The sequence below is a fragment of the Sinocyclocheilus rhinocerous genome, unplaced genomic scaffold (genome assembly GCF_001515625.1).
Source record: "Sinocyclocheilus rhinocerous isolate Xijiao unplaced genomic scaffold, SAMN03320098_v1.1 scaffold931, whole genome shotgun sequence".
In the NCBI taxonomy this organism is placed as follows: Eukaryota; Metazoa; Chordata; class Actinopteri; order Cypriniformes; family Cyprinidae; genus Sinocyclocheilus; species Sinocyclocheilus rhinocerous.
In genome coordinates this window covers 375,339-390,920 of record NW_015657104.1, presented here as the reverse complement: position 1 = coordinate 390,920, position 15,582 = coordinate 375,339, and the positions used below count along the sequence as shown (strand labels likewise).

The following is a 15,582-nucleotide window of genomic DNA, read 5'->3' as shown; positions in this document are numbered from 1 at the left end:
CCCCCCCCCTTCTATCTTTTGCTGTAGTGTGTCAGTAGGAACTATCAGTTTACATTTCCAAACATCCCTTTTGCCATTAATTGTAATAATCCAGTGAGATTGTTGTATGCACAAGGAATCTGACAGCAGAGATCTGATCTCCCCTTCATAGTAATTTCATTTGTAGGAATGTTTCTTGAAGCGTCTTGGAGACGTTGCCACAGTTCTTCTGGATTTAGTCTGTCTCATTTTTTTTCTTCATGTCATTCCAGACGGACTGATGATGGTGAGATCAGATTTCTGTGTGGAGCACTGGCTGCTGTCAGACTCCTTGTGCATAAAAAAATCTCACTGGATTATTATATAATAAGAATATTTTTTTTATGGGTTCTGTTGATACTAAAGCAGCTCATTTGCCCTTCAGAATTTCACTTTTTCTGGACTACAGTGATTTCTCCATTCAACACAGTTACTCCTGATAAATGATTGCCCTCTGGTGGGAGACTCAGGTGATGCCTCCAGTAGCTCCACTCATATGGTGCCTTTCTGGAAATGAGAATCACTTCTCTGTTATTCTCTTTCTCTGAATATTACTCTTCAGCTCTTGGTCTGTGCTTTGTTAGTCGACCTTGTAAACTTGGTAAACTTTTTTTCAACTTTTTTTCAACATTTTCAACCAGGGTCCAGGGAAATACTGGGCCCACACAGAATAAATATAAATACAGAATATAAATACAGAATTTATTTATTTATTTTTATTTATCTTTAAATTATTTATTCATTTATATTGATTTTAACTGTGACTCTGATGCACAACCTATAGCCAGCAGAAGTGTGAAGTTCTCCTAACAGCCTTGCTTGATTGAAATATGTTTTAGCTTCGTGAACTATTATATTAAAATAAAAAATGTATACACATATGTCTAAGGCTGGGTTTTGACACAAATTTCACAATTCGATTTGATTATCCTTCACAAGCTTGCGATTCGTTTCGGTTCCGATTTCGATTAGATTCGATTCAATATCGATTATTTTGGATACATATCAGGTACAGGACATGGCTAATTTTCTCAAGGAAAAAAAATCTCTCAACTAATGCTGTAAAATATATGAGAGTCAATAATACGGAAGGTTGAAATTTGCTGATTTGTATACAAACACTTAAAATATACTCAATAAAGTTTTTGTAATATTAAAGTTATAATACTAACTTTAAATTACACAAATTATATTTCTACTCCAATTAGTTTTTTTTAAATATAAACATTTAAATGGTGGTTGTCACAAAAACTTGATGGATTTATTCAAACATAAATTAAACATTGAAGTACAGTAAAAAAAAAACAATTATAATGAATATGTTATATGGTGCAGATTTAGCAAAATGCTCCTCTCTAGAGTTCATTTTTCTAGCTGACTGATGAGTTCATGGTCACCGAGTATGTTTTTCTGTGGTAAATGTGACGCATTACGTGACACATTGTTACAAGCTATTATCATCTTTCTCATGTTTTTTGTCAGGATACGGATTTTGGTAAGTTTTGCTCTTTCTTTTAAAATACCTTCAGATGTTCTTTCATGTTTATTTCATGCTGAAACCGGTATTAAAGGGGTCATCGGATGCCACATGCATTTTTACAAGTTGTTTGAACTGAAATGTGTGTTGGCAGTAGAGAGCAGCTGGGAAGAGAGGGGCGGGGTCAGCAGAGCTCATTAACATTTAAAGGAAAATGCTACAAAACTGCATGCTCTGAAAAGAGCTGTTTTTGACAGGGTAAAAAAGGTGTTTTTTACACTACCATTGAGAAATTTTAACCAAACTATGTTACGGATTTTTCATTAAGACCCTAAAGAATCATATCAACTTGTGGAAAATGGGCATCCGATCACCCCTTTAAAGCGGAATAGACGATCTGTTCGCGCTGCTGCTTCTAACTGAGGCGCTACAACGATCTGTCACTCCACATTAAACAGCGCCAAAACGGCATTTAATATTTGAATATTGCAATAAAATGGACAGAATTTGAAATCTGAGACTTTGTTTCATATCAAAAGTAACAAATCAAGAAGCTTATTGTGATTTATTGGATGGGAGCAGCGGTACAATGTTCCGTTCATTATCTGACAGGCTAGACTAATCGATTCTTGAGATTTATGAATCGATATTGTTTCATAAAAATGAGAATCGATTAAAATCGAGAAATCTGTATTTTTTACCCAGCCCTACATATTACTGTTCAAAAGTTTGGGGTCTGTAAGATTTTTAAATGTTTTTTTTGAAGGAAGTATCTTATATGCTCAAAAGGGCTGAATTTACTTGATCAAAATATAATAAAAACGGTAATATTTGAAATATTATTACAACTATTTTCTATTTTAAAATGTAATTTATTCCAGTGATGGCAAAGCTGAATTTTCAGCACTCATTACTTCAGTCTTCAGTGTCACGTGATACTTCAGAACTCATTCTAATATGCTGATTTGGTCCACAAGAATCATTTCTTATTATTATCAATGCTGAAAACAGTTGTGCTGCTTAATATTTCTCAGGAACTGTAATGAATTTTTTTTTTTAGGATTCTGCTGAAGAGAATGTTAAAAAGAACAGCATTTATTGGAAATAGAAATCGTTTGTAACATTATAAAAGTCTGTACTGCAACTTTAGAAAAATTTAACACATCCTCCCTGAATAAAAGTATTAATTTCTTTAAAAAAAAAAAAAAAAATCTTAATAATACCAAACTTTTGAATAGTAAATCTCTTATTTCTTTGATATCTTTTACACTCCACTTATTATAATGTAGTTAGGGCCAGAGCATAGTGGAACAACCTGGTAAGAATAAGTACTTTGCCTAATTGCAACACAGCCCTTACGTCCCCTGCAGTCCTCTCCTCAAGAGTGGGCCCTCCAGGACAGGTCCAGTGGCCCCTCCCCCACACCCAAACCTCAGCTGCCCCACCTCCTCCTCCCTCTCACCCTCATGCTCTTTTCTCCTGGTTGCCTGGGCAATGCCTAACAAAGCCATCATTTCACCAATTTCCACAGAAACAGGTGCTGGCACAATGGCTGCTTCCTTCTGCACTGAAAGAGAAGGTTAGTGAGGTTCATGGGAACTCGGGCGGACAATCTCAGGGCTGTCCAAGTGTCGTCCTTAGGCTCTGACATAAAAGAAGGCTAATTTGTTGTCGCTGTTTTCCCAGGAGGGGGGGAAAGGAGGGGGACACATTTTGGGAGAAACAGACCCTGTGATATCAATCTCAGAGTAGCCGAGAGCTATTTTTCTGATGTGCTTGACGTCCAGTGTTTTGCCTATGTGGAATGACACATGTTTTATGTGTGTGATTGTAAGACAAAAAAGCCAGGACAAGTACAAGAGATGTCATTGCTCTCAGATGTTTCATTGGCTATTTGATGTTGGTGTTCACCTGGTATTTCACACTATTCTTGGTCCTTTCTACCTTCCTCACACCTCAAAACTAAAATACAGGGATTGGGTGCTGGCAGCAAAATAAGATTTTTGAGGAAGGGGAGGTTCCCTTTTGCATGGTCCAAAATGAAGTTTTGTGTCAACGAGAGAGAGAGAGAGAGAGAGAGAGACTTGTAAACCTGTCTGAAAGCATTCCAATAAACACTGGAAGAATGTAGGCTTATTTGAATCTCATCTAGAATGTCTTTGTCAGAAACCTACACACCTTTAAAGACAGACACGCACACACAAACAAAAGGCATACAGATACATAAGGATTAAAGTGGGAGCTGAAAAAAACCCCCATAATATTATAATAATGCCTAAATTCCACAACAAAGTTAAAAATGTGCTGGGAAAACGTGTTTTTATTTATTTATATTTTATTTCAGTTTTAACTTTAATATTTTTTAGTATTAAATATTAACTTATTGTATTTCATATAGTTGCCAATGCAACATTACTATTTTTTTCTTTTTTCTTTTTTTAAGCTTAGGTTTTTCACCAAATACGTTTTTTTATTGTATTTACGTTTATTTTACCTTTATTTCATTTAACAAAAATAATGTAATCGTTTCAGTTACTTTAACCATTATTTACAGCAACTTTTGTATTTGATGCTGGTTTGATCATACAGGTAACTCCTGATTTTTGAAATCATAAATTGTCTCCAAATTTTATTTCTCGCATTTTTCTGGCACCGTAGTGCGTAAAAAGATGCGGGACTTTTATTTTAAAACGCCTATTTCCTGTGACTGTCAGGAAACTCATCTGGAAAATGGAAAATAAAAAATAAAAGTGGACGGTGTCCCGTAAACCCAGCGGTTGTCTTGATATTATCTGGCCAAATCTCGACGACTTAAAATTCAATCTGGACCGATTTAATGGACAAATAAGGTGAGGGAATCACACCTCTTTTGTCATAGTCCTTTCAGTGCGTAACGCCACCGTTGAAAAACATGCTAAAACAGTACAAATCCGATACTTCGATCAAGCTAAGCTAGGGCTAATTGACACTCCGTTAGCCAGTGTGTAAACTGTAAGTGTCGTTCACAGATATACTTTAAACCTTGACCTTATGTGTATTAAAACCATACAGTTATTTTAATAGTTCTGCCTAAAGTGTATCGCATCTGCCAGCACGTGGGATTTGCATTAGGAGTACTCTGGGCCCTGACAAATTGATTACAAACATCACACGACCAATCTTCAATACGTTAAAAGTGCCTTTCCAGCGTCCATAACATAATTGAGCTGATTTGTGTATGTATTTGCCTCACATTTCTATTTTGCTGCATTGTCACATTTCAACATTTCAATCTCCAGAGCAACCAGTTACCCCACATGAGTACAAGTTGTATCACTAAACTTCACTAAATAGGTCTTAAACAGAAAGCACTAGAGTTAAATGTCAATATACAAGACGTCTATGTGCTTTTTATTTGTTAAGAAACGTGCGTCACATTCTGATACAGTCAGTTAATTCATTTGTGATGTTTACTATGGGCGTGTGTTGCGCGCATATTTGCTAGTCATGCTGTTTTCAAGCTTGTTTGCATAGAGTTCAAACTGCTTGATCTCTAGATAATAATTTTTTTAATGTAACTCAACATTTTTGGCACAACGTTCAGATTGCTCATGCATGCACAAGAGAGGCGTTTGAAATCATGTAGGCCTGCTTTGAATGTATTTTAAGTGTGATTTTAAATTTTTTAATCTCTTCTTCCTTGTAGTAGGGAAGTATTTAAATAATACAAAAAATAGTTTCCATTTAGCAGATACTTCCGTCCAAATTGACTTCTCACAGTCAAGTCACCTTTATTTATGTAGCGCTTAATACAATACCATTTTTTTTCAAAAGCAGCTTCACAGTAACAAACAGGTAAATAACAGAATTAGTGTTGCAAACATCTTAAGTTATGAGACAAATTAAAATTTTGCTTTAAAGCCGCTCTAAAAAAAAGAGAGTAGTGTCGTTATTCAGCTCAAGTAAGTTTATTGATTCAGTTCAGTGCATTAACTGTAAAGTTAATCAATTATAAAATGTGTTAAATTCAGCTATAAGCACTCTACAGAAGGCAAACGAGATGACACGAGAATCAAACCAGCATAAACTAAGACCATTTCTTTTGTTCCTAAGGGGTACCAGTGCACGCCCAGATACCACAGGAATGGATATCACAAGTCGCTGCACTCTTGGTGACCCCAACAAGCTCCCAGAGGGAGTTCCTCAGCCTGCCAGGATGCCCTACGTCTCCGACAAGCACCCTCGGCAGACTCTGGAGGTCATCAACCTGCTCCGCAAGCACAGAGAGCTGTGCGATGTGGTGTTGGTGGTTGGAGCCAAGAAGATTTATGCACACCGTGTGATCCTGTCCGCCTGCAGCCCCTATTTCAGAGCCATGTTCACGGGGGAACTGGCCGAGAGCCGGCAGACGGAAGTCGTCATCCGGGATATCGATGAACGTGCCATGGAGCTGCTCATCGACTTCGCTTATACCTCGCAGGTATGAATTCCTGTTGCTGTATGTTGAATATTAAAGATGCATTGAAAGTTCAGTTACTGTCAATTTTGATATTAAACAAATGCTGTGTATTGAAGTTCAGTATTAAACTTTAAACTAGCTGACGTAAGTTGTGTGGTGGCATGCAGGTGACTGTGGAGGAGGGAAATGTGCAGACATTGCTGCCTGCTGCCTGCTTGTTGCAACTGGCAGAGATTCAGGAAGCCTGCTGTGAATTCCTCAAGCGGCAATTGGACCCCTCGAACTGCTTAGGCATCAGGGCCTTCGCCGACACTCACTCCTGCAGAGAGCTGCTGCGTATTGCTGATAAGTTCACCCAACATAACTTTCAGGAGGTAATGGCTGACCTTCACACACCCTCTATTGTGTTGACTCTGAATGTACTGTGACTTTGAACTTGAACCTTTTTGTTTCCATTTCTTACTTGTTTTTGCTGTCTTTGTGTAGCACAGGTCTGAATATATTATTTTTGTTAATCATAAGTGATATTACAAATTAGGTAACACTTTACAATAAGGTTCGTTTTTTTAATAGATTAGTCATCATGAACAACATCATTTTTTACAGCATTTATTAATCTTGGTCAATGATAATTTATAAATTTATTGTGCGTCAATACTCGCATTCAAAAGTTTGGGGTCATTAAGATTTTTCTTTTTTTCTTTTTACATAAATACTTTTATTCAGCAATACAGCATTAAATTGATCCAAAATGACAGTAAAGACATTTATAAGGTTGCTAAAGATTTTTATTTGAAACAAATGCTTTTCTTCTGAACTCCGGAAAACAATGTATCACAGTTTCTACAAAAATATTAAGCAGCACAACTGTTTTCAACTGAGATAATAATAAGAAATGTTTCTTGAGCACCAAATCAGCATCTTAAATGATTCTGAATGAGTCCGACTAAATGACTACTGAAAATCAAGCTTTGCCACCACAAGAATAAATTACATTTTAAAATATATTAAAAAAGAAAACATATTTTAAATTGTAATAGTAATAGAAAACCTGTACATTTAGGACATTTAAAAAAAGTTGTTTTCCACGCTTGGAGGAGTCATTGAAATGTCAATATAAATGTTTCTAGATATGTAAAAATATGTTTTCGGTTAGAATTTACAATGGTCAGAAAGTTTGGGAACCCTACATGAGCCTCAGTTGTGATTTCCCTGTATCTAATTTTAGCCTTACACTCAACTTTTCCATCAGCTAGTTTAGGGTTTCCCTGATGACCGTGCAACCCTGTTATTTTTGACTCATGGGACGAACCCCCATTGCTGGTATCAAATTAACACCCCTGTATTTCTTCATTTAGTTTAAAAGGGTCATGTACAATACCATGGTCATGGGTTTGATTCCCAGGGAATATATAAACTGTATTTTGTTTTTTACAAAAGACTGTGATCTGTTTGGTGAAGTAAAAAAAAAAGATGCATGTCACATTAATATTTTTTGATAATTTCTGCTTTTTAGGTGATGGAGAGTGAAGAGTTCATGCTGCTCCCAGCCAACCAGCTGATAGACATCATCTCCAGTGATGAGCTCAATGTTCGGAGTGAGGAGCAGGTGTTTAACGCTGTAATGGCCTGGGTTAAATACAGCATCCAGGAGCGCAGGCCTCAGCTGCCACAGGTCAGATATTAGCATATAAAACACTATAGACATACTGCTTATGGTAGATTTTCAAAATTTGGAATAAAACAAAATGCAATATATCAGTGTTTAAAACGGGTGTTCTGTTTAGTATTATTCTGGAAGCCGTGATGCATCATTTTTAGGTTTCTTTGATGAAAAGAAAGTTCAAAAGAACAGCTTTTATAACATTATATATGGCTTTACTGTCACTTTTGATCAATTTATAGCATTCCTGCTGAATAAAAGTAATCATTTCTATATTATATTGCTATAATATATCTCTTTAATAATGCTTATTTGACAGGCTTTTAAATGGTAGCGTATATCAATAGGATTAAAAAAAGGGTTTTGTGTAAATTACATGTAAATTATGTTAGACTCGCATTAAAGAGATAAATGAGATGAATAATTCATGAGACCTCTCATCTGTTTTGTCATGGCAACAGGTTCTGCAACATGTGCGTCTTCCCCTTTTGAGCCCGAAGTTTCTGGTTGGGACGGTGGGTTCAGATCCTCTAATCAAGAGTGATGAGGAGTGTAGGTTCGTGTGTACAGTCCCTTCTAAACTATATAAAGTTTTTGTAGGAGACATCTTGAAGCGCTTCTTGCTGAAAGGACCTTGTGAAGTAATCCCAGAAGGTGCTCTTTGGTTGGGTTTGAAACAACTTTTGAAAAAAGGGAATCCAAGGCACTTCTTCTGGTCCAAAAGTTAAAAAGCCTTTATTCACATTCTGGCCATCTCAATACATAAAGTTTTTGTTAATGGGTGAAAATCCTCCTCTGTTTCTTTTGCCAGAGCCCAATATCTCTGAAGCATGTTTTAATAGGCGGTGATGGGTTTAACTAATATAGGTCTCCTTACTTTTCAGTTAATTTATATGAGACAAGTTTTTAATGAAGTGAGACCAGACTTAGTTTAATTTTTTGTCTTCATTTTTTACTTTAAAAACCTTTTTAAAAATTTGTATGTGTATTTATTTATTTTTTCTATTTTTTATTTGTCTCTCGCCATGAATATTTCGTAATAGCTGACGTAGTGTTCAATTCTAAACAAACAGTGCTGTATTTTGAGGAATTTGTACTTTAATCATACTATTCAAACTGAATATAATATTCAATAAATATATAAAACCTTTTTGGGGGCCCTTGCCAAATTCATATTTTTTAGGTCGCTTTGATATAAATCTTTCCTCTTATTAAAAATATGTTGTCTGTCTTAGCTTACAGCCATTTGCAATCAATCTGTACCATTAAAATATATGTTCTGCATTCACTTTTGAAATTTTAAATTTCCATTCCAATCTCTAAACTGTGACAGCATAGATTAATCAATACTTTGTTTTTCCCCTGTAGGGACTTAGTTGATGAAGCCAAGAACTACCTCCTGCTACCCCAAGAGCGCCCCCTAATGCAGGGACCTCGAACCCGGCCCAGAAAGCCTATTCGTTGTGGAGAAGTTCTGTTTGCTGGTGGGTGTTTTAGCAAGCAGATTTTAGTTCTTATTCCGTTGATTGATTTTTGTTGACTTTTTCCAAGATTTCCCCTGGCACATCTGACTTCTGCAGTCGTGTGATCTGACTTCTGTTTGTGTGATTCAGTGGGAGGTTGGTGCAGTGGTGATGCCATCTCAAGCGTTGAGCGCTACGACCCTCAGACCAATGAATGGAGGATGGTGGCGTCCATGAGCAAACGGCGCTGTGGAGTTGGTGTCAGTGTTCTGGATGATCTGTTGTATGCAGTTGGCGGACACGACGGCTCATCTTATCTCAATAGTGTAGAGAGGTGCTGCTTGATTGACACAAATTAATCAGTAGTGTTTATCACAATTCTAGTATGCAATGAATGAATCCTCAAAAGAATGAAATACATGAAATTATAATGGATGGAAAAATGAAACTCAACATTTCTGCCCTCTGCTGGCTCTGTCAGGTACGATCCCAAGACTAACCAGTGGAGCAGTGACGTAGCCCCTACTAGCACCTGCAGGACCAGTGTGGGTGTTGCTGTATTGGGAGGGTATCTGTATGCTGTGGGAGGCCAGGATGGTGTTTCCTGTCTCAACATTGTAGAAAGGTTAGGGTTAAGATAATTATCCAGTTATCATCTAAATATCTAAATTGACATGGCTTGAAGTTTCCTTTAGGAGGGGATTTAATTAGATATTTGCGGGGGTTTTTTTTAAGGTATGATCCGAAAGAGAACAAGTGGACTCGTGTTGCCTCAATGAGTACCAGGCGGTTGGGTGTAGCTGTAGCTGTATTAGGAGGTTTTCTTTACGCAGTAGGTGGTTCAGACGGCACATCCCCACTAAACACAGGTAAATACTGGAAGATGTAGAGGCAGACTCCGCAATATTGGAGCCAGTTGAAAGTGATCAGATATTGCTATATGTGTAGTTAATATTTGATGTGTCTTCGTGTTTTTAACAATGAATGCAGCCGAGGAGTGTTTTGACAGTTTTATGATTAAATTATTAGATATTATCATTAAATAAAAGAACATTACTGTATTGGCGTTGAAACTTTGAAATTGTCCGTTTGGTCAAATGAGTTATTGTTCAAAGTTTCAGTGGCTGTAGTCAATACAAGTACCAAATTTAATAAAAGTTGGAACTTTTTGTGAAATTTCTCAGTACCACAGCAAAAAAAAAAAGCTATTGAATTCTTTGTCAAATTGATATCAAAGTGCTGGTATTTTTAACATCCCTAATGATTTATTCAAAACTATTCAAAAGTTTGGATTCGGTACAGTTAAAAAAAATACTTTTATTGTTATATGTTACAAAATATTTCTATTTCAAATAAATGTTGTTCTTTTGAACTTTCTGTTCATCAAAGAATCCTGTAAAATGTATGTCGATTTCCACAAAAATAATTGACAAGACATCAAACATTGAAAATAAGAAATGTTTCTTAAGAGGCAGATCAGCATATTAGAATGATTTCCTATGGATCTTGTGACACTAAAGAGTGCTGAAAATTCAGCTTTTACTAACACAGCAATAAATTACAAAAAAATTAAATGTATTAAAATAGTAATAACATTTCATTATGTTACCGTTTTGTATTTTTAATCAAATAAATGCAGCCTTGGTGTGAGCATAAGAGACTTTTTTTCAAAAACATAAAAAAAAATCTTACCGACTCCAAATGTTTGAATAGTTTGATAGTGTTGACTGCTGAATGTCATATTATTAAGAAGATGCAGAATGTTTATTAACAGTGATTTTGTTGGCAGTGGAGCGGTTTAACCCTCAAGAGAACCGCTGGCATACAGTGGCACCCATGGGTACCCGTCGGAAACACCTGGGCTGTGCCGTATACCAGGACATGATCTACTCTGTGGGTGGCAGAGATGATACCACGGAACTGAGCAGCGCAGAGCGATACAATCCCAGAACCAATCAGTGGTCGCCTGTGGTTGCGATGACTTCCAGAAGGAGCGGGGTATGTGAATCTTTGATGCTGTTTCAGCCTCTTAAAAAAAAAAAAGAAAAGAAAAAAAAGAATTGCCCAGCAATTCTCTCTGCTGTTCTAGGTTGGTTTAGCAGTAGTAAATGGCCAGTTGATGGCAGTTGGAGGATTTGACGGTACCACATACCTAAAAACTATAGAAGTCTATGATCCTGATGCTAACACATGGAGGTATGTACACTTTTTATTTTTATTTTTTTAAAGAAAGTAATACATTTATTCAGCAAGGATGCATTACATTGATCAAAAGTGAAAGGAAATACTTTTACATTGTTACCAAAAAAATTACATTTCAAATAAATTGTTCTTTTGAACTTTCTATTCATCAAATCCTAGAACAAAATGCATACACTAAAATATTAAGCAGCACAACTTGTTGAAACAAAGTTTTCAACATTGATAGTAATAATAGGAATGTTTTTTGAGTGCCAAATCATATCAGAATGATTTCTGAAGGATCATGTGACACTGAAGACTTGAGTAATGGCTGCTGAAAATTCTGATTTGCTATCGCAGGAATAAATTACATTTTAAAATATTTGATCAAATAAATGCAGCCTTGATGAGCAGTTTTGTGAGACAAAACATTTACACATTATTTAAAATTTATTTATATTGAATCATGTTATACATTATTTTCCAGTTGCTAATTGTTTTTTATGGTTTTTTTTTTTTTAAGGCTATATGGTGGAATGAACTACAGGAGGTTGGGAGGTGGCGTTGGTGTGATAAAAATGACTCACTGTGAATCACATATATGGTAACACCTACAGTATCCATCTCACAGATGACTCACCATAGCTTGTGCCTCATATAGACATTGCACATCATGCAAGAGGAAAGCCTGTTAAAAACTGAGTATTGTCTCCAGTTACTGAGATGGCAAAGGTATACCATCTCCTGAAGCTGCTCTGAGGAGGCTCACCTGGCCATAGAACATCACTCCATTTTGTTTTTACATTTGGTTTCTCTTTCATACTTGAGAATAGCCAAAGGCAGTGTTTCGAAGAGAGAAACAGTAGCTGGAAAAGCATCAGCCAGAGCGTTTGTTTTTCTGGAAGGAACTAGACTTCTGTTGGTCTGTTTGACTGCATTGAAGAATAACTACAGTAACCTGAAACGCACGTCGCTGGGGATTGGTGTGAATGACGCTCGTTCTTATGAGCAAATGTTTCCCCGATTGATGTTCTAGTCTGAATTGGATGCACTGTGATATCTTTACCATTTCTTTAAGTTTAGGTTTGAACGGAGCTGTACACTGAGCATTAACTGTTCTTCTGCATTTTTACCAGATGTAAGCAGATTAGTTGATGTGTTTTCTCTTTCTTTGGTGTACTGAAAATGCAGTCCCTCCTGAAACATTGCAATCTAATGAAGCAGTCAACAACAGGTTTGACATATTATCAATTTGTTTACTTTTATACAACCAAATGCATCAATGAATCAGTCCATGCACTTTAATCCACTCAGATTTTTTCTATTAAAGTTTGTATTTTTTTTTTATCTTGTTGGATGTATTATTTTATGCAAGTATGAGGACCCAAGATAAAAATAGATTTTTCATAATCTGAAATTTAAGAACAAACAGGTTTGCAGTAGTAGCCTGCATGTATGGTCAGAAATGTAATGTTAAGCTTGTTACTGAATATGGGATGAATCTCTTTGAAATATTACAACTGCCCTTACATTTTATTTATTTATTTTTTTAAATGAAGTTTTTTTCTTCCCACAGGACAGTTACGTGTTCTAATCTTGGTGTTGAAATACGGTTACATAAAGTATATCTTCCATGATCTTATTTAATTTTAAAGATGTTCAACTGTCAATACATTTCAAAACTTTGAAAGTGTAAATAAAATATCCAAAGAAAAGTAGTCCAGATGTTTGCAGTCAATATTGAAATTGTGTTTATAGTTGATCATCCTTTTCCATGAGGTTTAGATCAGTGGTTCTCAACCTTCTTGACTCTGAGGCCCCCCATTGTTCAAGACAATATTTTCTCTGGTACTTCTGCTGTAATGATGACAAAGCAGCTTGTTTTTAAACATTTTTTTATTGAAACTAAAAGTGTCAATAGATACAATAGGAATAACAGTGATTTTTGTAATTAAATAAATTCCAAGTACTCTGTTCTTCACATTTAACATGCTTTATAGTAATTTTTAGCATTTAACTTAAGCATATAACTTATTTTAAATAATTTTAAGTCATCCTGTAGCCTCCTGCTTGAGAACCACTGATTTAGACTCGAATCTAAATGTCCAATTTTTCCTTGAACGAATTTGGAAATCTGTTAAAATATAAATAAAAAAATTCTACTTAGATTTGTGCTTTGAGAGACGAAAGGTAACTCTATTCAAATACATTTTGTTATGCACATCTTAGGTCCTTTTCTGATGTAAATGTTTTAATGAAGGATGTTTTGAGTGCAAATTAAAGAAAGTAATATGCAACAACACAAACAGTCGATTTAAATCAATTACAAAATAAGAAACAGATCTTTTAAAATCCAAGCTAACATTAGAACACAGACTTCTGCTTGCCAGTCCTACCTACATGCTTTGTAAAATGTTATATATTTAGATTGTTCGATTCTGACATTGTTGGCACTGCTAGTAAAACGTAATCAGAAAATTTCAGAGGCCCTGAGTCAAAACACATCTAAACAACCAAAATCAAGCCACTATTCATTGTGTAACGATAACAAATATCCCTAAGTGATTTACATACTTTAAAGGGTTCAAAATGTTTGTATAAATATAAATGTTACAATATACTAATAGACATACTAAGGCCTATTTGTGTGAACTAAATAAGAATACATGTAGTTGGGATAAATTTACACAATTGATAATCAGATTTATTTGTGATAAATGAGTTGTATCACATTAATATAAGCCTTATGGACAGATATCATGTTATTTGTCTTGATAAAACTCTAGTAAGTTAAAGAAAAGAAAACGGGCATCTGAAAACAGAATAAAAAAAGTTCAATTTTAAAAGCTGGAAAACAAACATAGACATATTTTACAGCACAAAAAATAAATATGAGACACCAAGCTTTAAAAGATATAAAAGTTTAGATGGCATAGAAAGAAAAAAAAAAAACCAACAAACCAAAAATGCATTTACAAATCTAAAGTAGGAAGCAGATTTTAGGTTGCCATTTTCAAAAGAGCACATTCTGTCAGCAGGGTAAGTAAGGTGGTGATGTAGTCACTGTTTCCGATCTGAAAGAGAGAAAAATCAAGCTGTAACAATTATAGATGCAATGCAGCACACGCTGTATTAACAATGAATAGATAGGACACTGACACATAACGATTACCTTGATTTTCCCATCAAGATGTGCTGATCCCAGAACGGTAGATACTTTTACAAGTGTGCCAGCAGACAGGTAGATCTTAAAGTGTCTGAAAAAATGAGTCTCCAGCCCGTTGATGAAAGACTGGACCTCTTTAATGTCGATCAGGTCGTCTGTACTCTCCTCTGGGTGAATGCTGTTCCAGAGTTCCCACGCATCCTGTGGGTTAACTGTATATGAGACATCCAGGGGTGGCTGTGTCGGAAGGCTCCAGGCCAGTTTCAGATGCCTGATATTGCAGGTGGGATGGCAACCAGTCCACAGAGCAGCCAGCCAATTGAGAGTGGTGGAGTTTAAAGCCAAAGAACCAAAGTTGCAATCAAAAGCCCTCTCGAACCAAGATTTAACCAGGGTTGTAAGAGACTCCGGTCCACTCGTGCAAAACAGAGGTAAGCTGACAAAATCCGGAGGCAGTGACCTTAGGTACTCCGGATCACCATTGACACATGTGAGCCAACCGCGCCAGACAACTTTCGGTGCATCTGCCACTGCAGCAAATACTAGTTTGGACTGGATCTGAGGGAATAAGAGAAAAATGAACATAAATGTGGCATATTTATAAACTACTGTTCAAAAGCTGAATCTTCAGCAGCCGTTACTCCAGTCTTCAATGTCATATCATCTTTCAGAAATCATTCTAATATGCTGATTTGGTGCTCAAGAAACATTTCTTATTATTATCAATGTTGAAAACAGTTGTGCTGCTTAATATTATTGTAGAAGTATTTTTTTCCCAGGATTCTTTGAGGAATAGAAAGTTCAAAGTAACTTTTTGTAGCAATGTCAATATATCTACTGTCACACCAAATTTAATGAATCTTTAATGATTAAAGGTGGGGTAAGCAATTTTTCAAAAACGCTTTAGAAAACTGATTCGGGCCCCCTAGCAAAACAAACTTGTAGCCAATCAGCAGTAAGGGGCGTGTCTACTCATGATATGAAGGAGAGAGTGTTCAGTCCTCACATTAGTGAGCTGAGCTAGCAAAACAAACTTGTAGCCAATCAGCAGTAAGGGGCGTGTCTACTCATGATATGAAGGAGAGAGCGTTCAGTCCTCACATTAGTGAGCTGAGCGACAAAAGAGGAAAACATCTGCGGAACAAAAGAAGGCTTAAGGCAAGAAGTAGGACCCGT

General features: G+C 36.1%; 2 protein-coding genes across 3 annotated transcripts in view; one reads left to right on the top strand and one right to left on the bottom strand.

The window, feature by feature from the left end:
• Positions 1 to 4,222: 4,222 nt before the first annotated feature.
• Positions 4,223 to 12,774, top strand: LOC107720852 (kelch-like protein 20). 2 transcript variants are annotated; one of them, XM_016528685.1, is made up of 13 exons: positions 4,351 to 4,486; positions 4,588 to 4,664; positions 5,588 to 5,954; positions 6,101 to 6,307; positions 7,450 to 7,608; positions 8,058 to 8,152; positions 8,965 to 9,080; positions 9,210 to 9,393; positions 9,541 to 9,684; positions 9,795 to 9,928; positions 10,849 to 11,057; positions 11,149 to 11,255; positions 11,764 to 12,774. In XM_016528685.1, the coding sequence occupies exons 3-13, from the start codon at positions 5,619 to 5,621 to the stop codon at positions 11,846 to 11,848; spliced, it is 1,776 nt and encodes a 591-aa protein (XP_016384171.1). In that variant the 5' UTR covers positions 4,351 to 4,486; positions 4,588 to 4,664; positions 5,588 to 5,618; the 3' UTR covers positions 11,849 to 12,774. The 2 variants fall into 2 exon arrangements, with proteins under 2 accessions (XP_016384170.1, XP_016384171.1); XM_016528684.1 differs by lacking the exons at positions 4,351 to 4,486; positions 4,588 to 4,664 and adding an exon at positions 4,223 to 4,344.
• Positions 12,775 to 14,172: 1,398 nt separating this feature from the next.
• Positions 14,173 to 15,582, bottom strand: part of LOC107720853 (centromere protein L-like) — a 3,534-nt gene continuing 2,124 nt past the window's right edge. Inside the window, exons 4-5 of the mRNA XM_016528686.1 lie at positions 14,413 to 14,964; positions 14,173 to 14,314 (exon numbers count right to left, since the gene is read on the bottom strand). Coding sequence (XP_016384172.1) covers positions 14,240 to 14,314; positions 14,413 to 14,964 — 627 coding nt within the window. The 3' untranslated portion in view covers positions 14,173 to 14,239. The remainder of the gene's footprint in view (positions 14,315 to 14,412; positions 14,965 to 15,582) is intronic.

Excerpts from the sequence above, each read along its gene's own strand:
- LOC107720852 (XM_016528684.1), top strand. The coding sequence starts at position 5,619 with ATGGATATCACAAGTCGCTGCACTCTTGGTGACCCCAACAAGCTCCCA. Across the intron at positions 6,308-7,449 it reads CCCAACATAACTTTCAGGAG|GTGATGGAGAGTGAAGAGTT; the intron begins GTAATGGCTGAC and ends TCTGCTTTTTAG. Across the intron at positions 9,081-9,209 it reads TGGAGAAGTTCTGTTTGCTG|TGGGAGGTTGGTGCAGTGGT; the intron begins GTGGGTGTTTTA and ends TGTGTGATTCAG.